A 25,832-nucleotide genomic window follows, 5' to 3' on the forward strand; every position below is an offset into this window, starting at 1 on the left:
GGAAGTGTCGATACTCGTTTTCTCCCGAGGATTCCAGGGCTGCGGCTGCCGTGCGTGACCCCTGCTCCCGCTCCTTCCATACTAGCCTGCTCCCTGACCTCCGCCTAGAGCAGTGGCACTTGCCAGTTTCCAGTGCGAATGCTTCCTCTGTGACCAGTGTTGGGCTGCCAGCATGTAGTCACCAAGCTGGGAACACATGCCCACAGTTGGTCATGGCAAGCCGCTAGGGGCTGCTCAGCACACCCATGGCCACATCCACCCTCTCTAGCCCTGTGCTCCAAGCTCAGAGCTCAGCCGACGTGGGCCAAGGTAGGCTCTGGAGCTGTGTATGAGTCTGATGTTCTAGGGCACAGGCTTGAAGCCCGATGGGGCACATGCTAGGAATTCGGGTGCTAGGGCTTTGGCCCCAGTCCTGACACTCACTTCCTGCATGAGCCTCACTTTCCCCACCTAAAATGCTTGCATACTTCCCAAGTTTTCTCCTGATTGTAAAGTTCTGTGCAATGGGCCTGAAACTGCCATAGGCAGCGGAAGCCATGAACGGGCACAGATGGTCATTGCCACGAACGGACTTGCTCAGGACAAAACTCCTGAGTGTGAGGCCAGCTCAGTAGAGCTGGGATTCCGCTGCCTCCCAAGCATGGGCAGGAGTGGCCACAGGGCAGCTAGGATGGGCAGAAGTGCTGCATCAGTGTCTAGGCAGGGGCTACCCATGGAATACAGTGCCAAGGGGGGCACCAGTCGAGGAAGGGAAGGAGGAGGTAACTAGTTCTGTAGGTGTCCCCAAGACTGAGCCAGACAGCCAGCAGGCTTTCAGGAAGTGTCCAGGCTGATCGTCATCCCTGGACCTTCCTCTGGGAAGCAGAGGAGCCTGGAGGTTCTACCTCAGGCAATCCCAGCACTCAGTGTGACCTGGGTGGAGAAGCGAGGCTCCAAGAGGCTGCTCCCCACCCCTGCCTCCGTACCTTTACTCTTGTCTCCTCCAGGATTCAGCCAGGACTGAGTTGGGCTTGTGCCCTTCTCCTTATCATCTGGCATAGGATCCAGCAAATGGTCAGACTCTGAGAATGGAGGAGGAGAGTAGCCAGATGGATGGGAGGGAGGGTGGGTGCAAGAATGGGCCTGTGACTCAGGGTGGGGAGAGATGCCAAGGTTGGGCCTCTTCTGAAGCCTCTTTGTGAGCAGCACCTGGCACATAGTCTGAGCTCCTGCTGCCTCTGTCCCCTGCATAGGGCTCTGCTGCTGCTTCCTTCAGAGCAGAATAAAATGCCAGGCTCCTGTCTTCACCCTCAGGGTTATAAAGAGGCACACCCCATTCAGGGCTGCAAGAGGGCATAGCTCAGAGAAGCTGCTCTTGGAAGGGTTTGAACAAGAGGCCCAGCCTGTCCCTGCTTGGGCAGCTGCCAGCCAATGAGCAGGACTTGGTTCCTCCAGGAAGGTGCCGATGAACCTCTGACCCTGCTGATGACCCTGCTAACCAGGGTCCAGTGGGAGGCTGGCATGGTGGCCTGCAGCCTGAAATGTAGGTATGCATTGGGCCCTGTGTTCTCTGGCTTGGGGCTAGCTGGGCTCAGAGGCAGTGGAGAAGGAGAACCAGGGAGATGGGCAGAGCTCTATTCTGGGCCTAGGACCAGGACAGGGGACAAGTGAACTCTAAGCAAGTTGGGAAAGCAACCTGTAGTAGGGCCCAGTCTGCAAGTTGGAAGCATTCTGTGCCCCAGGTTTTAAAACTGCATCCTTTCTTTATTTGCCAGACAATTTTTTGCCAAGCCACTGAACCCTGTAATGGGAGGGCTGAGGTCAGGGAATATAGTCCTCAGTTACCCTACCCAAGAGCATGCTGGGGTTGAGGTCAGGGTTTAGTATCAGAAATAAGGTCAGGCCTGACCCCAGGCCCTTTGCTTCACCTTTCTGTACCAAGGTTTACTCACCCCATAAAATACATAAAGAGCCTAATTGTTCCCCTACTTATCTTTGCACTAGAGCTGAAAGGAATATTTGGGGCCCTTCTTTTCCCTGATGAGGACACAGAACCAGAACAAAAGGGAGATGGCTCAATGGAATAAGCACTTCCCTGGCAAGTACAAGGGCCTGAGTTCAATCCCCGGTTCCACAAAAAAAAAAAAAAAAAGGAACCAGAACAAAGTGTATGACGTAGTAGAAGGGCCATAGCAGCTGGCTGGGGCAGGCTGGGCTCTGCAGTCCACTGGAAGGCAGGACATGGCACCAGTCCAGGCTGCCTGGTGCTGCATCTCTGGCCTTCATTAGTGACCAGGGTGGGCCACTGATTCCCTCCCATGTGCCTTCTGTTCTTCCCATGACCAACCTGCCCTGGAGAGGAAGGCTAAGATCTTAGACCACATGCTTAGGAAGCCAAGGAGTAGGCCTATAAATACAGGCATGGTTTGGTGTCCTGGGAGCTGTTTCCTGCCTTTCATGGCTAGTGAGTAGACAGAATGGTGGGGCAGTGAAGACCTCAGTAGTTTAGGGATCCTGGATATAAAAAGGGAGAACCAGGGCCAGGGACCAGAGAGCCTCGGCCTCTCATTCATTCATGCATGCATACGCATCGAGTGTGTGATAAACAACCAGCACATGTAGCTAGTGCTGCTTTAGATGGTAAAAACGGGGAGTTGGCAGATGGGATGGAGTTAAGAATCTTGAGATAGAGATGGTCCTGGATTTACATTCCGAGCACCAGATCCTGTTTATAAAACCAAATGCTGTCCAGTCTTCGGTGCCCACTTGCCACAAGCATGCAGAACCCACTGGGCCGAGACCTCCAGAGGTGGTCTCTGTCACCCTGGCTGAGAGCCAATGAGGGTGGGTTTTTCCATGGGCAAGGAGGTCACTGTGCCAGGAAGGGGCGAGCCAGGAAGCAGCTATGAGCAACCTGGGTGACGGGGCTGTCCCCAAAGTGCCCTCCCTCTCCCTCCATGTAAACAAGGGGTCCCTCCCCTGGAGGCCTGGTGGGGGCCAAGGAAGATGCCTGAGGTGGTTGCAGGGCAGAGTAGCTGAGGCAGTGACTCTGGCAGGCCCAGTGTCCCAGCATGGTCAGGATGAGCAGGGTAGGATGTGTACCCCTCAGCCTCAGAGGCAATAAAACCATGGGGCCCAGGGTTCATCTTCATCTAATCAGTTAAGGAGGTGGGGAGTAGCGAGCCAACTGTTTAACTTTGTGAGTTAAGGTCGCTGCTGTTTTAAAGGGACCATCGCACCAGATGCTGGGCTTGCACTGTGCTTTCTGACCTGAATCCTCCCCATCTCGAGTCTGGAAGTACAGGCTCTATGTGGAAGGGTGTGCATTAGGAAGCAGAGCCAGGGGCTGGCAGAGCTGGTACTCATTCACTGTTCAGAAGCAGGGACTTACCATTCAGCTCCAGTGACCAAAAGAAGCCAGATGTCCCCAAGCAGCCAATGTCCCCTTTCAGTCCTCCCTCGAATCAGAGCACCCATCAGCAGGGCCACTAGCACCATGGAGTCAGTGGCCTTTTAAGTGGGCAGTTGCATGTGGTATAATTAGAAGAATTATAGAACAGATGGTCTGTTCTTCCCAGCCCACGGAGTGTGGCTTGAGCACAGGCTTTGGTCTCTACCTGTTTAGACGACCCCTATGTCCAAGCCAGCAAGCTCCCTGGTCCTGCCCCAGGTCTCCACTAGGACAGTACCTGGGCTTTAATGAGTTGCCCTATTCCTGGTGAGGTTGCTGAAACACCCCCACTCTCTATTGCCAGCCCTATCTGTCTCGAGTCTCAGCTAGGTAGGAGAGAGACTGAGGGAGGGAGGCTGGAGTAGTGTGGCCGGCCGTATGATTCAGCCTGCAGGACAGCTTTGTCCTAACTCAAGGAACCCATGCCCATGACTACTCAGCCCTACATGGCCACGGAGCTTAAGTCTGCAGGTGAGTCCTTGTTCACAATTCAGGTGATATTACATGAGAAGATGAGCTGGGCATGGTGGCGCATGCCCACAATCCCTGCACTCTGCCAAGCTGATGCAGGAGGATAACAAGTTTGAGCCCAACCTGGGTAATTTGGCCATTTAGAATTTGTCTCCAAAACAAAAATACTTTTAGGGCTGAGGAACAAGCCTAGTACAAATGAAGGCCCTGGGTTCAATCCCCCATGCTCATCAAAAGAAGGAAAAAAGAAAAGATTAGAAGATGAGGGCAAGGTTGTGGCTCAGTGCAGAGTACTTGCCTAGCATACTGGAGACCCTGGTTTCTGGGCCCAGCAATGGAAAAGATAAAAAGGTTAGAAAGTGGCCCTGGAACATCCAGGCAGGCCCAGGTCACCACAAGGGTCTTTGGTAGAGCAACAGAGGAATATTGGAAGCAGAGGAAGGGAGAGAGGACAGTGGGGTCAGAGGCTGGAGGAGACTGAGGAACATGGCAGAAGCTGGAAAAGCACGGGGACACTGGCCTGAGCTCTGTGAGACCTCTGCCTTGCAAAACTGTGACACAACCAACATGCATTTGAAGCCAGAAATTTGAGTGGCATAGTTACAGTGGCCGCAGGACACTGGTGCTGTGTTTCTATGGGTTCAGTATATGGAGGCTTGAAAAATGGAGAACAGACCTCGGCAGTGTGGGTCAGGGTCAGCCATGAGCATGTCACACTGTGACTAGGCACAGTGGCCCCTCTTGACAGGTGGAGGAAGCAAGGCTAGGAGTTCTGGTCAGTTGCCCACAGTCATTAAGTGCAACAGAGAAACGTGGGACTCCGACTCCTCTCCCAGAATTCACTGGCTGCATTTTGGCCACTGTGGGCCTCCATGGAATCCCAAGTCATTCCCAGGGGCCTGTGGGAAGGGAGATGAATTCTGGGAAGATCTGTAGTCAGCCTATCTTCTCCTAGGTTGCTGTGGACTTGCTAAGAAGAAGGATTGACTCTTGCCATCCAAATCCCCAAGGCCTAATGCTTACTCTGTGTCTGGGACAGTGGTATTAGCCAGGGTGTGACTGAGGGCAGGGCCAGGGCAAGAGGAAGTTGAATGAGATGGCACCCAGAGCAGGGCTAACCTTGAGCAGGTGCAGCATCAGGACAGTTCGTGGCCCTGCTCCTGGCCCAGGATGAAGCATGTATATGTCTATTAAAATCTGTTTTTGATAAACTCAGCCATCCTCAGATAACCAGACGAATGAGTGACTTTGGGGGTTAAAAGGGGGGAAATGGAAAACAAAGCAGTCAATAGTTTATCTCTCTGAAGACATTAGGGAAGAAAGGAAAATAAATAGCCACCCAGCCCAGCTTGTAGATAGAGCCATGCAAGCAGAGATTACAGCTAGAAAAATTACTGTTGAGGGCAGACTGCAGCTGAGCAGCTCATTATGAACGGACAGAAAGGCCAGCAGGAGGGCCAGGCTGGCCAGCTGGGGGCTGGGGCTCTGGCTTTGATAAACAACAAAATCCAGGCACAGTGGGGCACACTGGACTCCTAGCCACTCTGGAGGCTGAGGCAGGAGGACCCCAACTCAGCAGGGTCCTGTGTCAAAATAGAAAGAGCTGAAGGTGGAGCTCTGCGGTAGAGCTCTTGCCTCACTTAGAAGGAAAAACATTAAGGTGAAAACCCGACTGGGGCCTGAGCCTGAAGAAATTGGCAAGTCTGCAGTCTAGCGGGTCAACTGGCTTCTGTCTTAGAAGATTAACACATTCACTACAGGATTGGAATCTGTATCTCTCTCTGCTGGGAAGTTCTGAGCCACCAGTAGTACATGAGTACTAGTATCGGTTGGATGGGATAGTCCCATTGGGTTGTATAAGCTGCCCCATGGGACCATCACGCATGTACCACTGGTGAGCCAAGCTGGCAGGAACATGTTAACCAATACCCTGAACTCATAGCTCTGCCTCCACAATGCAAAAAAAATGGTCGTGACTGGAGGTAGGAGGATAGAGCAGGTGGCTGGAGGCTCCTGCAGAATGGCCTGGGAATGAACATCTCACTGAATGACATCTTCCTGGAAGAGGGGCTTGCAAGTGTCTGAGGAGTGAGAAAGCAGTAAGCCTGCTTCAACAGACAAGTTGAAGCTCAATGAGGCCCAGGGGGCCATGGTTCAATCCCCAATTCCACTTGCCTCAGCAGATGTGCCGTTAGGCAGCCTGAGCCAGCCATACCCCCTACCAAAAAAACCAAATCCAGGCCAGCCAAATAGTTCAGAGCATTAAAGCGCCCTGCAAGCAGGGGCTGGGGGTTTAATCCCAGGACCTGCCGTGCTGGCCCTGCCCCCAGGGTGCACTGAGATAGCAATTGAGACATAGTGGCACATACCTGTAATCCCAGCACTTAGGAGGCTGTAAACAGGAGAATCACTACAGGTCTGATCTAGTAGTGAGACCCTGAACACCTTGTAGACCCTTCCCTAAAGTACGGGGAAAAAAAAAAAACAGACAAATTGGGGTGTTCCAGCTCCCAGTATTGAGAGGCCATGTATGACCAGGATTCCTACAGATGCCCACTCCTATGAGAGCCTTGTGGGTCATAGAAACACTGGCCTTTCTTGGACGGATGACAAAGGGTGAGGTAGTCCAGAGGGAGCCAGTCCAGGGGGAGACGCTTACATTCCCAGTGCCAAGGATCCAGCTTCAGAGAGGCTAGCAGGTGGTGGGAGAGGTGTGAGCGGTCACAGGGATTTCCTGGAATACGGCACACTTCCGGGCTTTCCGAGATGCTCAGTGCAGAAACACAGACTGCCAGATACAGATTCCCAGTGGGGATGTTGGCCAAAGGCTGAGGCAGCAAGCTGGGAGGCTTCTCGTGGGTGGCTCAGAGCCGCATGTGCCAATGGGCAGCATGGAGCCAGGGTCATGGTGGCAGACCGAGAGCCCCTATTCATCCACGCCATCAGCTCAGGTGCCTGCTCTCCTTCCTAGTCTGCACATAGCTAAGTTCCTGTTTGTGCCCCAAACTCTGCCAGCCTTTACTTCTGCAGGCTTTTTGGAGATTTCCCAGCTCTGGTAGGTCTTTTTGTACCCAACCGTATAATGTACAAGTCATTGCCCTGGATTAGCTGGGGACCCAGGGAGTCCACGGGGTGGTGAGCAGAAAATTCAGTGCAGCTGAGTCCAAGCAAACTACTTTCTCATAGCTCCCGGCTTTCCACAAGTCGACCAGGATGAGGGTCTGTAGTCAGATCTGCTGCTGTTAGCTGGACAGGGTGCAGGACTTTGGATGATGTAACCGGGACTCATGAGTCCACACGGCCAATGACCACAGCCCCTGCAGGGACAGGGCCCTGGGTCGGTCCATCTCAGCCCATGATGGAGCTCAGAGGTATCCTGATGTGTTAGAAAGCCTCCACATCCTGGGTGCTGGTTGTTTGCTCATACCTTACAACTTATAGCCCCCTCATTCTCACTCCTGCTCCAGGCACCTCCTATCTAGGAAGAATTTGATTACAAATAACAAAACTTCACTGACAGTGGCTGAGACCACAACTCTGAGTCCAGAGGAGGGCCTGACCAGCATTTGTCCCGTGGCTTAGTGACATTGTGATCAGCCTTGTGGCCTCACCCTCAGGTTACAAGATGATAGCTGCGGTCCCAACTATTGTGTCACCATAGCAAATCCTACTCAGAAATAGAGAAGAAGAAAGGGTTCCAAGAAGTACCCCTCCGGTCAGTCTCTCCCCCAGTACATTTGCCTTCTGATGTCATTGGTAAAACCCTGCCCAGTGCCTGTGCCCATCCCTAACTTCAGGGAGAGCCGGGAAAGCAAGTGTCTGGCTTTGACAGTTACTGCAATAGGAAGTAGACTGGGGAAAGTCCAGGGACCAGGAGCTGGGAACAGAGGAGGGGAAAGGCTTGGTTTTGCCTGTTTATGCATACAGCATCACTTAAGGGACAGCAATGAAGGACTCCTATGTGAGGTGGCTATGGGGGCAGGCTTTGAGAATCGACTAAAAGCTCGGCACCTGGGTCCAGCAGATGGGTAACTAAATGCATTACTCTCCGAGAATGCGCGCGTATGCATGCGCGCACGCACACACACACACACACACACACACACACAGAGTGCTGGGACCTTTTAGAGGCTGGGACCTTCTCTGTCCAGAGATTTCCCATGTTAACAGCCCAGAGCTCCGGCTCTGTGTGCCTCCGTGAATTGCCTGCCCTGTCTGTGAGAAGCTCCATCCCCTGCAGGTCTAAGTCGCTGCCTCGTATGGGTGTTCCACAGACCCAGCTACGATGAATGCACTCAGAGCCCACAAACATGATAATTATGAGAATGACTCTAATTATGAATTGCTACTTAATAATCACTGCTCATGAAGCCAGAATTCAGGTGTACCCGTGGTCTGAGCCAGCCCAGCCTAAAAACCCAGAACAGTTAGGGGAGCTTTCTTTTTTTTACATAAGGGGCTCCTCATCTCATCCTTCGGAGCCTCTCTAGGGCATCTGATAGGTGACCTCATTTCTGCAACGTGTCCCCCATCTGTTCTGAAACCCAGTGTTATATTAAGCCAGGCACACCTGTACTCAGTAATGTCAGCGTGGCTTCCGCCAAAGGATTAAGACTTTTCTTAGCTTTTGTTATATACTTACCCATGTTATTTGTGTCGATTTGAATGTCTTTAGGACATTTAGGGCATGGCTCTAGAAACTGCAGCCCAGGACCCAAATCAGGCCCATGACCCACTTTGGTCAATAAAATCTTATCGGCACACAGCACAGCCCCACCCGTTGCCGCCATTGCCACGCCGTTGTTATGGCTGTCCTTGTGTCCCACTTAGCAGAGGAGGAACAGAGTGGTTGCATCAGGGACCAGGATCTGCCTGCAAAGCCTAGCTGTTCACTCTCTGCGTCTGTGTAGAAAGTGTCCCAGCTGTTGGTCTAGAGCATGTACAGAGGCCTTTTCAAACAACTTTATGAAAGTACCCTGTTAGGGTGTCTCTTCCAGCTGCTTTTAGAACTGTCACTTTGGCATTCCTGAACTTTTATGTAGGAATCAACACTTGAGGGGAAAAAAGCAAAACAGTCGCAGGCTGAAAAAAAAAAAAAAATGGCATGCCATCAACAGACCACCTATGGGACAGTGGCCCAGAAGGATTATAATTCAGTCAGAAATGTTCTTTTCCCTGGAACCCTTACTCCACCTTTTCTATACTGAGACCTGTTCAGATGCATAGGTACGGTGGCCCACAGTGTTTAGGACAGTGACACACTGAGTGACTGTACCAGGTACCCTGTGGGGGGAAGGGCATCACATCCGGGTATGTGAGAACATGTTCTCTGATGTCTGCACAGTGACAAACTTGCCTCATGACATCTCAGAGTGTGTTTCCTTCTACGGGGGTGATGCAGGACCACCCTCTGTGGCCCTTATAAGTAGAGAGAGGCCGATAGTAGGGGGTGGACAGGAACTACAGTCCCCATCCTGTTGGACTCAGGCCTGGCCAGTCTTCTAGCCTGTGACTTTAGAAGTCATGCTGTCCGATTTGGGCAGGGTCCCCATTGCAAGGTCAGTGAGCTCCCAGTCCCTAAAAACACCTTCCCTCTGGGGCCTAAGCCCTACTGAGGTTCACACCACATCTGATGCCTGTGGCAGGGCTGTGGGGAACACCACACCTTATACTCCAGAGCAGGTAGAACTGGGCATGCCTATGCACGGCCTTCCCAGTGTGGTCTTTGGGGCATGCTTTGAGATGGACAGATGGGCCAGGCCTGGCCTGTCATTTTAATTAACACATGAAGGAAGAGGCACCACCAGCCCCTTCCTGCACAGCAAAATGCCAGGCGGTCGTACTGTTCCCCTGACGTTGTCTTTTTTGAAGAACACTCTGTTCCAAGTCAGGCTCAGGTTCCTGAGTTGGCCCTGCCATGGGGGAACTAGCCGAGCAGACGGCTTAGAGGTATGAGGGCCATCAGACCAGATGCTGTAGGGATGATGGCCTTAAATAGAACCGGGGTGCTGTGGGACAGGGTCTCTGGGCTTCACAGCCCATCAGGCTTGGGTTGCTACTCACTGTGCTGTTCTAAGCATAAAGAAGCACCTGGCCAGGCCTGAAGGGGGAGGGTCCTGGCAGTGCCTGGAGGAGATGGCAGGGGGCTTCCTCTTCCCAAGCATCTTTGGTTCAGAAGCAGTGGCCCTGGCATCACTGGGCAGGCTGCAGAGGCAGGCAGGCCCAGACCTGGGCCATCAGGTGACAGCTGAGTAATCAAACAAGTCACAGTTTCAGACACAGTCGCAGGAAGCAAGGATAAAAAAGTAAAGCAGAGAAGAGAGGTGGTGAGTGAGGACTCAGAGGAGGACTCAAATCACATGCTTGGTGATGGCGGACTGGCCCATGGACACCTGCAGCGGCATGTGCAGAAACATGGGCTGTGCAAGGGCACTGCGGCTGTCTCTGCAAAGGCCTGGCTTACCAGAGGAAAAGAAAATAGCGAGGCTGGCATGGAGGAAGGTAAGAGGAGAGGGGCCTGGGTCACATCACAGAGGATCTTAGCGTGGGGGCAGTGGGTTTCCTTCCAAATAAGATGGGAGTCTGTTGTACTATTTTAATCAGGGTAGACACAATCTGCTTTAAAGATTTTAACGATAGAATGAACCCAGGGGAGACTTGTCCCCAGGCTTTGTGGTCCCCAGATGGAAGATGTTGGGGTAGTGCTGGACAGAGTGCCAGCTCTGTCCAGGCAACCCCGCCAGGGGCCTTGCCAACAGGTAGCTGTGGGGAGGAAGAGTGAGCCTCAGCACCATGCCTCAGGTGGGGCCTGCCTGTGTGCTCTGTGTCCTGTTTCCATGAGCATGGAGGCCTTGCCCTGCAGAGCTGAGCTCCCTGGCCCTCTGCGACCCCCTCCCGCTGCTGCTCACACCAGCAGTGGCTGCTCCAAGGGCACACAGGCAGGATCTCCAGCCTACAAGCTAGGGAAGCCACAAGACCACCATGCCCCATTCCCTCCTCACCCCCACCCTCCTCCGTCCTCTCAGAGCTGTGTGTCGAGGTCCCGCCACAGTGCCACGCACCGTAGGGATCTTCTTGCCTTTGCATGTGACCCACATGTGTGTCCTGCTGCACAAATTCCACGTGCAAGATGTCCCCTTGTAAGGAAGGATGCCTGGGCTGCTCTGCAGGCTCAGCACAAGCCATCACAGTGAGCTTCCAGGTCATGCACCCACGTCCCACATCCCCAAGGGAGCCAGTGCCATATGTGTAGGGTGTCCTCACCAGTGTGGGAGGTTTCCCCTGCTGGAGGCCAGACCTCGGCCTGCACCTCTCAAACACACTTTCCTCATGCTGCAGGGCTGGGTCAGGGCTACCACTGGCTTCTTGTCTACAGGTAAAGATGTTGACACCAACCACAGTCACTGGCAGGTTTGGGAAAGTAGGACCCACCCTGGGCCTGCAGCTCTCAAGGTGGCCGATTCCCTCCCACACACGTTGGTTGGTCTCTGCAGGCAGCTCCATCTCCCCCTTTACTATCAAGAGTGCGTATCAGGCCCATGTTTGTCTCCTCCGCCACTCGCTCTTGGCAGGTAACCCATCTGGTGTGCTCAGGAAACACTTGTGGATGATTTATTACAGAGTGATGAGACAATTTAATTTGAAGCAAGTTCTTCTCACGTTATTGTTTCTATTAGGAAAAACTTGTATCACTTATCATGTTAGCAGTGAGGAGGAAAATGGTCATCATAACCACCAAGTAGGGGTTTCTGATAATTGCTGATTTGAGAAATGGCTTCTCCGAGTGCACATCGCCACAGGGTAGGAGTGCAAGCTCTGCAGGTCAAGCCCATCCTCTGGGATCTGAGAGATGCCATCTTTGTTCATCCAGCAAGGGTGGTTCTGAGCTGCCAGGAGTGTCACCCATGAATAGTTAGCCCACATTTGTTACTGTCCTTCTGGTAACACAGCATGGGCCCCCTAGGAACAGCCTTGCTAGGACTAGCGCTCCGAGCAGGACGGGCCAGGTGTAAGGTTTAATGTCCCTGTGGGTTATAACCAGGAGAACGGAAGCAAAGACCAAGTAATAGTCCCACCAGGAAGCAGGAAGCAAGATATACTGGAGCAGCAGCATGTGTGGCCAAGGTGACACATGACTGGGGAACCCCTCCTGTCCACCAGCAGCCTGCCTGCCAGGCCTTCCAAGGACAAGGCCACCCTCCCCACCCACGGAGCTGCCCTCTGTGCCACCTGGCAGCCAGCTCTGCCACAGTGAGCTGGGCCAGCTGCCCGCACATAGCAGCCAAAGGGCCCAAGCTGGCATGTCTGCCAAGCTGGGCACCTGTTGATCCCCACCCCGGCATCCCCATACCCTGCAGAAGAGCTGACAGCTCTCTGCTCGGCCTCATCTTCCTGATTGGCAGAGCCCGGAAGTTTCTAGGACATCCTTGCTACCGCTGTTCCCCAGGGACTCCTCTTTCTAATAGTGCTCTCATTCCTGAGAGGTGGTTACAGGAAAGTGATTTAGGGAGCTGCTCGCAAGCTTCTGCTCCCTGCCCTGGGGGACATGGGTCTCACCACCTGCTCTGGGAAGGTACTTTCAGGAACTATAAATGCACCACATGGTCTCTCTGCAAGGAGTCCTTCCTGCCTCTGCCAGGTACTACAGCCCTGCCTCTGTGGGACCTTCACCCTGACTTCCAGCAGTACCATCCAGACCCTGGTAACAGTCAGCACACTGGGGCAACATCCAGGCAATATTCCTGTGGTCCATATTCAACATGCCTTTTTGCCATTAGAAAAGAAGAACTCCCAACGTGGCTTGGTACCTTGGCCTTTGAGCCTTGCCTGTGAGTACCTTGTGGCAGCTACTGTGATTTGTGAAAGATATATCCTGCCTCGGCTATGGGCCACTCTCGCCCCTTGAGGGCAAGTACAGCCTGCTGGGAACACGAATAGGGCCACACCAGCATCTGCAGTTGGCAGTCAGCAGTGGCAGCTGTCACCTTGTGTCATTTAGATAGAATCATGCATGTTGGGCCAGCTTCCTGGCAAGTCAGCGCTTGGACCCCGCTGCAAGGGACTTGGGCCTCACTGGGACATGCCTAAGGAAGGAGTGTGACAATTGCCTTTTGTCCTCTTTGGTCCCCCCAAACTGGCTATCCTTTGCATCCTCTCTGGTTTCCTGGGAGCTGGTCAGAGCCATCACAGGCCTACAGATGCCTGCGTGTGCCTCTCTCGCTGCCCAGCCAGGTCCCAGTGGTCACCCTGGTACGCAGGCAGCTGTGCAGTCAGCACGCCACCTCTGTACATCGTGGCTGCTTCCTGTACAGCCTCCTCTGCTGGCTGGACTGCTGTCCTTTCCCTGGTGCCACCTCAGCGTCCAGCCCATGCCCTCCTGGGCACACCTACACCCCCTCCTCTAGAAAGCCTTCCAGGCTGTGCCCCTCTAGCATTGCATCTTTCATGTTGGATGTGTGTGTGTGTCTCCCCACCAGCCTGGATATGAGTTTCTCTAGCTGTTGTAACAAATCACAAACACAGGTTTGCAACTAGGGAAGCCAGTCCTCACACAGCTCCACAGCCAGAAGGCTGAGGTCAGAGTGAGCCAGACCCCTCACTCTCCCTGCCACCTGGCATCTCCGGCGCCTGTAGACCTGGTGATCCCAGCTCGTGGCTATGTCACTCCCTATCTGTCCTCACCTCCCTCTGCCTCAGTCATGGATCTCAGGGCCCTCCCTAAATCCAGGGTAACCTCTCCTCTCAAGATCCTTAACCACATCTGCAAATACCATGTCCCAGCCAAATTGCAGTAGATAGCAGGGGTGAGGACTTGGCCACCTTTCAACCCACAGTGCTCAGCATCTTCTCCATGAGGGCCAGGCTTGCCAGGTTTTTTCCCTCCCAAACCCAGGCCATTGCCTGGCACTCACAGGTGTTCAGTGGAGGAGCCCAGAGTCACCCCCACTAACTAGCATGGCAGCCCCGCCTGGGCCCCAGGTGCTCCTGACCTTTTGTCTTGATCAGAACCTTGTTCCAGATGGTCAAAGGAAGAAGTGTAGCTGTTGGATGGGAGCAGGCCACCATGGCAGCTGGGCCCTGAGAGTGACAAGAGAAGCCATCTGGTCTCAATTGACAGTCCGTGTTCAGCATTAAACTGCCACCATGGCCCTCTCCCTCATAGATGGGGCAGAAGGAGCCACCAGGGAGCCCCCATACCCTCCAGCTGTGCTGCCTCCAGCCGACCTCCTAGGGCTCTATGCCTACGCCTCTCACGGGGCCCTGTGCCTCACCAAGGGCATGCTCAGAGCTGGATGGCTCATCAACACCAGTGCTTCTCATGGACCAAGAGCACAACAGCCTTCCCTGTCAGCACAGACAGTGCCTACTGGCATGAATTGAATCTTGGCCACCACTAAGAGCGGCAAGGTGCTTGGTCCTGGTGATCCTGCAAGGAGCACACAGGGAGTACCTCCAGGCAGGCCACAGGGATGTGGGCACCATGGCCACTGCAAGGACAGCCCTGAGTCCCCAAGAGCCTACCGTCCAGCTCCAGGTCACTGGTTGCTCTAGGCATATTCAGTCAGCTCTTTCCTGGAGTAGGAAATGGGACTGTTCGGTGGGGGACAGATGCCTTTGGTGGCCTCTGCCTGTGGCTCTCAGGGGACTTCCCATGTGTAGCTGTCCAAGGGATGGTGTAGGATGTCTCCTGTGTAGGTACCTCCTTTATTCTCCATGGTGGCTGATGGCCTGTGTCCCATCTTGATGTGGACCAGGAAAAGGGACCTGCCCCTCCCTCAGTATGCTTTCTGTCCCTCTGTGCCCACATGATCACCATAAAGTGGCCAAGCTGTGGCTCATGTTCTCTGTAGTTGGGCTGTGCACAACCTGCGTAGCTGTCCCAAGAAGTACTGGGTGCCCACTCCCTTCCCCTTCCACAGCTGCAAGCGGAAGTTGACCCAGGTGGGTGTGTTTGTTAGAGTCCTCCCAGCCTCCTCAGAAACATTTGAAGGCTCTGCTGGAGGACTCTCTTGCTCAGCCACACGTAGATGTATCACGTGATTCACAGACTCCCCCCAGAGTGGGCCCAATGTTTGCTTTCCAGGTGCTCACTGTAACTTCTTCAGACAAGGGATCTTTAGTGGGTGGGGGAGAAAGGCCCAGAAGTGGAGTGGGCAAGGCTCCCAAGGACAGCATGTGGGATGGCAGGTCCCTCAGTTGGGCCCCAGTGACTCAAGGTCTGGGCTACATCTGGACAGTCCCCAGCTGCAGGGTGGCCTCTGGCTCATGGACTTACAAAGTTCCCAGGCATGTGCCAGGGGCCGGGACCACCACCACCTCTTTCCTCTCCGGCTTCCTGGGCCTAGCCGGCTGCATGCAGAAAGTGCTCCCCTATGCTTCACAAAACCTGCTGCTTGGCTTCCACTGGGACCTGAGGGTCATCCCACCCTTCTGTCTTGGAGCTCTGTGGCCACCTTTAGCTCACTTCTCCTGTGGTATGCTCTACCTGTACATTGTGTCTGTCCCATTCACTTTGCCCGTGTGGGGTGCTATGGGCTTTTGTGGTGATTCGCAAGGTGAGACAGGGACATTTGCTTCTGGGTGACAACATAGGTGGATACATGGTATACTAAGGACAGCCACTCCCCTATGACAGGTTCCAGGTCCTGCCAAAGTGGGTGCTTCTGGGTATTGATTCACTAGCTCCTCCTAAACCTCCATCCTTCTTGCAGGGGGAAACTGAGGCTCCGACCAGCCCAGCTGATGAATGTCTGAGTGGACATCCTTCCAAACCCAAGGTCCATCTGTGAATGGTGGTCATGACAGTTGGGGGCAGGCCCATCAGGACCTGAAATGATGTAGAAAAGGGAGGGTAGGAACAGTTCTTCTTGGCTTCAGAGACTGAGGACCTGGCACTTCAGTGACACAGAGGACAGAGCTAACCCAGTGCAGGGCAGGATGGCAGTCCTAGGTGGGGCTAGAAGGTCCCCAGAACAGGTCAGGAGTGGCCAAGAAGACTTCGGCCTGGATGACAGAGAGAAGGATGGTGTTTCCACAGGAGGATACACCAGGAGGGAGGTTGGCACATGCTGGGGGTCCTTCACGTCATCAGTGGTGTGATTACAGGTTCTGCAGAGGTGACTCTTAGGGCATGAGTTAGACAGGTCACTTCATGCACTCCTGTTATTCTTAGTTTGTAAAGCAGGAGTCTCAAGTTCGAAGGTCATGCTAACCTTCACTTCAGAGCACAGCTGGGCTTATACCAAGCTCTATGGTGCCCAGGCTGGCACCCTCGCCACATGCTGGACAATCTCACTAACCCAAAGAAGTCCTCATAGTGGGACAGCTCTAGGGGGTAGCATAGGTTGATTGGGAGCACAGGGTCTGAGCATCTTTAGATCCTACAGGTAACGTGCACTGGGAATGCACCCCTGACCCAGGTCCAGGTCAGGTAGAGTGCAGGGCGGTGAGCTCTGTATCTCAGATAGGCTGTCATCCTCACATCAGGAGGATGTGCAGGAGGCTACCAGACTTCCCTTGGCTTTGGCAGAGGGGTGTCTGGAGGACCCGGGAGGGAGGGGGTCACATGAGCCGGCCCAACAGCTAGCCTTGGGGAAGAGATGGACTGACACCCTCTGAGAAGGAAAGGCGAAGGAGAGGGTGTGGACAAAGGGGATTTCACACAAGCAGCCTGAGTGTGTGCTCTGGTTAACTGGTAGATGTGGGGACATGCAGGTACAAATTCCCCTCTCCAGGACTCCTAAATCTGAGGCAGTAGAGAACCTCCCCTCCCCGCTTCTACCCTCTATGGCTGCCGGGTCCTGGCTAGCTGCCAGCCTGTTCCACTATAGACAGCAGTTAAAGGGCCCTGGGGCTTTCCCACTAACCACACCACTGTGGGAGTGGCGGCTTCCACCCATAGTAACTCCAAGAGGCCTGGGCCTTGCTGCCTATGGATGTATGAGAAATGGGATCAGAGACCCAGTCACTGCTAGTGCCAGACCAGCCATAGTCCTTGCCTATCCCTGAACCCTTGACTGTTCACAACCCTTTTCTGGTGGCCCTGAGTAGGGCAGTGGGGGCTGAGGGCTATCTGAAGGACATCAGGCTGGTGGCCAAGTTCCCCAGAGCTGAGCTCCCTGCGCTTGCCGGCATCTCCACATACAGAACAGGAGTTGGAGATCAAAACTCCTGGACCTATTTTGGACTCCATATCGAGTCACAATGCCCTGCTGAGCTGTGTGGCACTGCCCTGCTGGGAGCCAAGTTCACTCGTGTGTCCTTTGTATGACCCTCTGGTGCAGCAGGGTGGGAGGATGTACTCTGTTGTGTGCCCAACTGCTTCAAACCTCTCTTGCCTCATCTGTAAAATAAGGACTCTGAGGGGCTGCTTGAACCCTGTGCAGGACACACCAGCCAATTACAGACACTTGGCCCAACCTCTACTCTAGGGGCTCCCCAGTCCACTGGACTAGCCACTAGATTGGGACCTCGTGCTTACTATAGGCAGCAAATCTGGGGCCGGGCAGAGTTGAGTCCTGCTCACATGAGTGCCAGCAACTCCTTACACCCTTCCTTTGCCTGGTGTCCCCAGGCCTGAGTTGTGAGCATCTGCCCCATCGCTCTGCACTCCAGGTGCCCTCACGCCAGGCCCGGGGGCTGTAGGGAAGACCCCTCTCCCTATCTCCAGGCTCCCTCCTCCAGAGGTTCCTGCATTGCTTCAGACAGCACTGGTGGTCGTGGCATGCAGGATGCTTGCCCCACACCCCCTCATGGGCCACCCACAAGGTAGAGGAGGACAGCAGGTTAGCCAGGTCCTGGGACCTACCGAGTAGCCCACTTGTGTCCAGTGCACCCAGGCATGCCTCTGGGCATAGACAGTCCTGTGGTGGAGTGCTTTTAGTATGAGAGGAGTCTTTGCAGGTGAAGCAAAGTTGGGGCTGTTTTGATTTCTTTCTTTTAGAAAGAGGCAAACCATGTGGCCCTCATCACAGGGGACAATACCTTCCTTCTGCTTCCAGCCCCCAGCTACCCACCCTCCTCAAAAGGAGGCCACTGGCCTCAGGGGCTTGGGTGGGACTGAGATGGCCAGCCTCCTCCCACCCAGAGCCGCACTCACTGCATGGAGGTCCCTCACTGTGGCCATGGGAGGCACCTCGCTGGCCGCTCCCCCACCCTGCCTGCCGCCAGCCCAGCCTGCGGATTCTCTGCGCGGGATGACGCCCAGGCAGCCACCGCGGTCGCGCTGTGGGCTCATCAGATGACTGTGGGGGCTCCTGCCTGCTGCACACCACCTTCCCGAGGAAGAGAGAAGGAGGGAGCGCAGGATGCAGCGCTCAGGTCCCTGTGTCTCCCGTGCCTGCCGCTGCTCCGCCTGAGCACATAGAATCCGATTTTCTTTTTAAGCCCCTTCAAGAAAAAGCAAAACAAAACTGCTGCCTCATTTCTCCTCGGGCTGACTTCATTCCGCTTCCCTGGAAGATGCATCTGGCCGAGACAGGAGGGGGGAGCTCATTCACGACACCGCTGCTGTTGCCGCCGCCACCGCCGCCACCCGGGCCACTTACTTTCTTTGCTGTCAGCGGCGGCGTCCTGGCCGGCCCCCGGGTGCCTTGAGCCACTGCTCAGCAGCCCGGCAGCCTCTCCAGCATGCCTGCCTCCTTCTCCCGGCTGGCTCCCGCGCCGCCCGCCCCCCCCTTCCACATCCCATTGTGCCCCGCTCGCCTATCCCGTTAGCCCCCCCAGCTCCGCCTGCACCTCGCTGCCGCCCAGGCTCCTCCATGCTGCCGGGATCCGGGAGCTGGGTGATTAATTGGCTATGATGATGAGCGTCCCCGGCGGAGGAGCAGCCACCGTGATGATGACCGGTTACAATAATGGTCGCTGTCCCCGGAATTCTCTCTACAGTGACTGCATCATTGAGGAGAAGACGGTGGTCCTGCAGAAGAAGGACAATGAGGGCTTCGGGTTTGTGCTCCGAGGGGCGAAAGGTAAGGGGGGCCTGGGTGCGTTCACGTGTGTGTGTGTGTGTGTGTGTGTGTGTATACCTACACTCCTGTGTGAAGAATGTTCTCCCAGCTTGGAAATAAGCATTAAATAAGCATTTTCCTGAGGGCACTTGGTTGCTAGACAACAGTGCCCTTTAACCATTCTGCCTTCCTCAGAAAACATCAAGGCTCACTTTCGGCATATTTTTAATTTCCTATACACAGCATTGGTCGGAACGGGTTCTCCCCCTCCCTGCCTCCCCTACCTTGCTTGGATCATGGGGGTAATCAGTAGCTGATGCTTTAGTTCAGCCACACTGTAGCTACGCTCAGAGCTCCTCGGTTCAGATGCACAGGATCACCAGCCCTGAGTTTCAGCGGCTGGGAAACTGCCTGCTGTGGAAGTGGGCTTCGGCTCCAAGGGCAGCAGCACCCGGGTTTGCCTCTAAGGTGACTTTGCAGTGGAGAAGTGGCAAGATGGTCCCCTGTACCATGGACTGACTGAGCTGGCAGCACATCTAGCCCGTGGCCTGTGGTGGGAGGCTCTGGGATGCGGTCCATGGCAGTGTACCCACCACATGCCCTTTATGTGGGGGCCTCCCTTCCAAATAAGACAGAATGGCATCACCCCTTGTGAGAGGAGACAGCTGCCCACCACATGGGTAGGGATCAGCCAGGTGGAAGTTTCAGCGTGGAGCTCCTGTGCTGGGGTAGAGTTCTGCACCTGTGTGGAGAGAGGCTCCTTCCTGGCTGGTGGGCCCATCTGCCTTCAGGCCAGGGAGCCCCGTGATTGTCTGTGCAGAGAGAAGCTGAGTCCGCCCCTCTGTCCCCTGTGCATGTCCAGGCCCATCTGTGTGATGCCCTCTTCCTCCTACTACCAGGCTTCGCCATTTTCCCACAGCTCACCCCTGCCCTCTCAAGACTGCCAAGAAGGCTCTTCTCTTGCCCTGGAGTTGTACTTGGCAGCCATGTGGGCCCCAGAAGCCAAGCCTTGCTCTGCTGAGGAGCAGAGGCCCAGCCCCCCCCCCCATGTATGCTGGTTCCAGGATGGTCAGAGAGAGCCAGACTCCCATTACAAAGAGGTCATGAGCAGATTCCAAACCTAGAGCCACCCACTGGGTCAGCATTCTGTCGCATCTGTGTTCCAAGTTGAATCCCCCTTGGTCACAAGTCTACGTAGATTTAAAATTGGCAAGTGGTTTAGTGTGGTGTTTCTCTAGCTCTGTGTGGTATGGGAGGAACTTTTCCATTTTTAGAACTGAAAATGTTTAGTCACTGATGCTTTTAAAGAAAATGACAGGCGTGTAGACATATACTGCAGAACACGTTATTCTATGGTTTCAGTGGAGAGGCCCAGAAACATGATGGTGACACTGACACTCAGGTGGCTTCATGGTTTGAGTTAGCATCAACCAAGAATGCCCTTCCCTGGGGGAAACTGGCCTGGACAGTCTCTCCCAGCAGGAGATGCAGGGACCCTCCTCTTCCCAGAGTACCCCAGAGGAGGCAACATGGAAAGCATCTGCCACGCTTCTAATGAGGTGTTCTTTGTCCTCCTAGCCGACACCCCCATTGAAGAGTTCACACCAACACCGGCATTCCCAGCCCTACAGTACCTGGAATCTGTGGATGAAGGCGGGGTGGCATGGCAAGCCGGACTAAGGACTGGGGACTTCTTGATTGAGGTAAGGATGCAGGTGTTTGCGTCGCTCACTTGGGGAGAGTGCTGACTCTCACCTGGGAAAGGGTCATGGTCCAGTGGCATGGCCACCATGAGTGAGTTGGAAGGCTCATGGAGGCTGCCACAGACTTGTGTGCTATGTGGCTCGCTCCACCTCCTGTGGATGCTACTTCCTGTGGTTTGGTGTGTGAGTTGACTCTGAGGGAGGCTTTGGCTATAATTCTTTGGAAGGAGGAAATGTATGTGGGCTTTGGCCATTGGTCTTGAAGTGGAAGACAGAAAGAAGAGACACGGTTGCCATGATGTTGAAGACATGTGTGGATCTGTGGGTGGTTTAGTTGTGACTCTATAAATAGACACCAAGAGGAGTCATCGCCCACGCCTGTGTCCTAAGGGCCAGCCAGCAAGCCCATGTGCCATTTATTTGCACCAGGTCTCTAATTGATGGCTCAGAGTTGGTGGATTTGCAGTCATTGGATGGGCGATGGCCTTCACAGACCAAGGAGCATGGGCCAAAGGGGATGACTGAAATAGCACAGAAAGGAAGCCTTGGTGTGCTGGTGCTTAAAAACTAGCTTTTGGTAGCACCTGGAAGGAGGGAACCTCCTCTGCATTTAAAGAATCCCATTGGATACAGGTGCCTGTAACTGGTGAACTTCACTTGTATTTACATTTGGAATGTACAGGGTACCTGAATCCCCAGCATCTATGAACATTGCCTCCCTGGGATTTAGATGTCATGGTACAAAGGAATGTGAAGGCTGAAAGATATGCTGTAGGTTGAAAAAAGATTCTTTCTAAAAGGTCTGGTAGAATTGCCCTCATTGGGAGTATGTATTTTTGGGACAGGTGGTCCTCAGTGCTAAACTGAGACCTGCTTCCTGTGCGTCAGAAATCTACATACAGGTGGAAGGAATGGAGAGGTAGCCTAGCCAGACAGACATGCATGCACTCCATGGATGAAGAGAGCACATTCTAGTCCTGCTGAGATGGCCCCTTGAACCCATTTCCCCATTATACCTAAACTCTCAGTGATGCATTTCCAGCTGTGGCTTTGCTAATGATCAGCATTAAGAGGCAGTGGGAACCCAGAGGGAAGATGCTACTGGGGGAAGCCAGGTAAGGTGGAGAAGGTGTGCTAACTTATTCTAAGTGTCTTGTGTTGATCCCATATCATTTCCTGAAAAGACAGATTTAAATTAGTCTTGACCAATCAGAGGCAGATTTGGGTGAGGAATGAGCTAATTCTGGTTCTTGTGTGTTGAAACTGTCAGAGGCTCTTCCAGCATGGAGGAGCCCGGAGCCCAGAGCCCACTGCAGCTCCGTGGGTTAATTCGGTTTGTAACCCTCATGAAAATGCAGAGACTGGGTTGAATCATCTTCTGTAGGATGCAGTTGTGATGTAAATCCCCTTCCTGTGTGTGTGAGAGAGAAAGAAAGAGACAGACACTGAGGGGGTGTGGCCTTGGGCGGGAAGGCAAGATTGGGGTCTCTGAGTATTGCGCCAGTGTGAGGGCGACAGAGAAAGGGTCCTGGTGGGCTGACACAGGGTGGTGCTGTTCTTGGCTTTTAATAATAAATGAGGGCTGCAGATGCACAAGCCTTGTTCAGCTCACTGGATTGTTTCCTTGATGAGCGAGTCAGTAGAGGAATGTGGTCCGAGAGGCACGCATGCCGCTGGTGCGCTACTGGCTTAGCGATTGTTGCTGTGCGCTCCTGGACCAGCCACAGAGGCATGGCACCCTGTCCTGACTGAGTAAAGCCTCACAAGAATTTGAAGCATCAGGTGTTGCTGGCCTTCTGTTGTCAAGCCACCTCTCCTGACATTGATTTTAACCTCTGATATGCAAATCTCTTTGCCATTTTAGAGAACGGTTGTAATTCTGGAGAAGCTCTGAATTTGAAGGCTCTAGGAAGGGCTAGAGATACATTAGGACTGTGTCAGAGCTAAGGTGTGACAGGAGACCCAATGGAGGGCTGGGCCCTCCACAACTATGTCCCAAAAGGCTGCTTACTTGAGATTTTACACTGACAGCAGTGTAGGGTCAAAGGCCTGGAAGAGCAGACCCCGTCCAGTCCATTTCCCCGCATACCTCGAGGGGACTCTGAACACCTCTGCCAGAGGCTTAGATTTAAGACTCCAAATCCCCGTTCAGTTGTTTTCCTGGCTACTGGATTTCACTACTGGAATATTAAAATAATTTATAGCCTTAGAGAGGCTTATTTCTTCCAACAATTTCTCTACATTTTCAATGAAAAACTTGACCTTGGAGGGGTTGTTTTAAACAGCCTCGTGTGTCTCACACTGGATTTCCATGTGGGCATGAGTTGGGGTGGGGAGGGGTTTCTGGGCTCCCTGGGAAGCTGAAGCCTCCATGGGAAAAGCTGTCCAAGTGCCAGCATGTAGCCCTTGTTTCCCCCATACCCCTCAGCAAGCCTCCTTTTTGTTCTCTTTGAAAGAATCTCAAAAGTATGTCAGACATTTTATTTTCTCTCTAAAAATGCATGCTGTAGTTTGAACCCTTGGACCAACAGCCACTTTTGAAGTGAATGTTGGTGTTTAAAGTCTTTGGCGGTCTACAGAACTTCGTTTGTCCATCTTTCACTTTGTCAGAGCACCCTGACACTGTCATTCTGCTCCAAGTTGGAGCCCATAATGAAGGGTTTCCTGGGGTGCATGATCTTCCTGGATAGTTGCCTTCTAGACTTTCTCTTTCTCTCCCTCCCCCTGCTGAAGCATTTGGGAAGTTGCTTCTTTTGTTGTGGTTGTTGCTTCTTTGTTGACCAACACCCCCCCACACACACCCAAAAATCAAAAGCTTTGAGTAAAGTTCCCTGTAAATGGCTCTTTGCAAGGTAGGACTCACAATGAGACAGATAGGTGTTGGTGGGTGAGTTAGGTCGTCACAGAACCTCTCAGAGGTAGGCAAGGAGGATAACTGTGTCCCTGAGTATAAGGACATTTGGTCCCCGTGGCTCTGCAGGTTGGTGTACAATCATCCATCAGCATCCATGGGGGACTGTATCTAGGACTCCTGGGGGTACCAAAACCTGAGATTGTTCAAATCCCTCACATCAAACAGTTTAGCATTTACATATCATTTGTGTATACCTCCCCATATACAATTTAAATCATCTCTAGATTGCTTCTAATACCTAATAGAGTGTAAGTGCTTTATAAATAGTTGTTGCACTATATTGTTTAGGGAACGATGATGAGGGGGAAAAATCTGCACATTTTTAATACAAAGATAAATTTTAAAAACTATTTTCCACCCACCATTGTAGAATTGATAGAAATGAAATCTAGGGATGTGGCAGGCTCACCATATTGGCCATCTGTGGATCAGCTTGTTGCTATAATCCCCTGGGGTCCATTCACTGAGCTTTCCTGAGGGAGGGTCAAACCGCCTGGAAGCAAGTGGCCAGAGAGTTCAGAGGCTATGGGAACGTCGAGGGTGAGCTCTGCTGTCCGTGCAGGTTAGATGTAAAGGTGGAGACTCCGCCGCCCCATCCACACTGTGTTTCCCAATGACAGGAGCTGAAGAAACCAACATTTCTAGGTCAGTCCTCTTCCGGGTACTTGCTGGCAACTTTGTCTACCATCTCTTTGTGATTATCATGATCAGACCTCCCCATCCCCAGGAAAATGAGAAAAAGTGGTCAGCGGTCGCTCTCAAAGTTTATGTGAAGTTGTGAGTAAGGTGTGGACTTTTATGGCTGATAGTTGTGCGTGGAATCACTAAGGAGACATGGCACTGCATGTCACTTGCAAGTCCTGCAGGGCCTTGTCCCGTGTGATTCTGAATGTAAGAATCGCCTAAGGCCTGTTAGCTATGTGGAAACCTGATTCCAGTCCCTGCTGGCTAGATCAGAGCTGGATGGCCAGATAGCTCAGCAGTCTAAGCACCTGCCTAGGTAAGCACAAGGACTAGGGTTCAATCCCCAGTACCACATGTTGTGCTGGCCCCATCCCCGTTGTGCTGAGCCACCACCGAGACCAGACATGATGGTGCATACTGTAAGCCCAGCACTGGGGAGGCTGAAACAGGAGATCACTATGAGTCCAAGCTGTGTAGCAAGACCCTGTACCAAATACATAAATTTTTTAAGAAGAAGAGGAAGAAATGACTATCAACAGAGGCCCATGTTCTTATTTCTAGCTATTGAAGGTATATCTGCCAACCCCTGCACTGACCCATCTAGTTTGAATGGCAATCCTATAAAATACATCTATTGTCACCCTCATTTTATAAATGAGGAGACTGAGGCACAAAGCAGTCACCTTCACTTGCCCATAGTCTTACAGCTGGCAAGATGAGATACTGGGCTCCTAGCCTGCCGCCTGACTCCATGTGTGTCCTACCCAGCTCAAGATCCATGACCAACTTTGATGGGTTTGAGGTATAAATGAGAAGAGGGTAAGGAACTAAAACACACACTGCTGATTCTTATTTTCAATTTAACAAACACTTCTACTAAACAACTACACCCATTGCTGGTAACAGTACTCTCACATTGCTAGGTAAAAGAACAAACGGCGATGAACGTGTAGAAATTGGTGCAGTGGTGTGTGGCAGGAACCCTACAGCTGAGCTGGGAATTACAACCAGGAATCCATCCTAAGGGAATTATCTAAAAAGCAGATAGAGATCACAGTGTAGCAAAAAGATATATAAATAAATTTTAAAAGAGAGTTGGCAGCAGGGAGGGAACAAAGGGAAAATAGGGTACAGCAAACATCTGTTGTGGATTCACGAGAAAAGATTAAAAATTATTCCTACAAGGAGTTCTTAATACCAATAGGAAATCACTGTGTTATATTTCATGAGAAATACAGAACCGAAGTTATCTGTTCAGTATTGTGTGAAGAATACCAACACCCCCCAAAAAATTGTAGGCACAGAGGAAAAAAGGATGTATTACCCCTAGAGGAATGCAGCTACACCATTTTCTGTCTTCAGATTTGTCTGTGTCTTAGATTTTCTATAGTACTAATCTTTTGACAAGTACTAATTTGTAAATAGAAAAAAAATTTCTTAGAAGAAGGCCATCCAACACTTGGGGGTGGGGGGAACTGTCCTGGCCTCCTCAGCCAGGCTGGTGGCCTTAGTCCTGAGGTAAAGCTTTCCAGGTGTTAATTATTTTCCTGGGGCCTTCCCTTGCAACTGGAGGCAGGACTGGGAAGACTCCTATGGTTTTTGTGATTGTTTCCTTAGCCCTGAAGTGGCCGATCTCACTTTGTGTTAATTTCCCTAAATAGGTTTTCCTTTGCAATTAAAGC

At 52.8% G+C, this 25,832-nt stretch overlaps 1 protein-coding gene across 3 annotated transcripts in view; it reads left to right on the top strand.

The window, feature by feature from the left end:
• Positions 1–25,832, top strand: part of Shank2 (SH3 and multiple ankyrin repeat domains 2) — a 537,673-nt gene that overhangs the window by 363,705 nt on the left and 148,136 nt on the right. For all 3 annotated transcript variants that reach the window (XM_023710614.1, XM_023710615.1, XM_023710613.1), the window contains exons 15-16: positions 18,788–18,870; positions 20,428–20,552. In XM_023710614.1, the coding sequence (XP_023566382.1) occupies positions 18,788–18,870; positions 20,428–20,552 (208 nt within the window). The remainder of the gene's footprint in view (positions 1–18,787; positions 18,871–20,427; positions 20,553–25,832) is intronic.

This window comes from Octodon degus, unplaced genomic scaffold (assembly GCF_000260255.1).
Source record: "Octodon degus isolate 3935 unplaced genomic scaffold, OctDeg1.0 scaffold00018, whole genome shotgun sequence".
In the NCBI taxonomy this organism is placed as follows: domain Eukaryota; kingdom Metazoa; phylum Chordata; class Mammalia; order Rodentia; family Octodontidae; genus Octodon; species Octodon degus.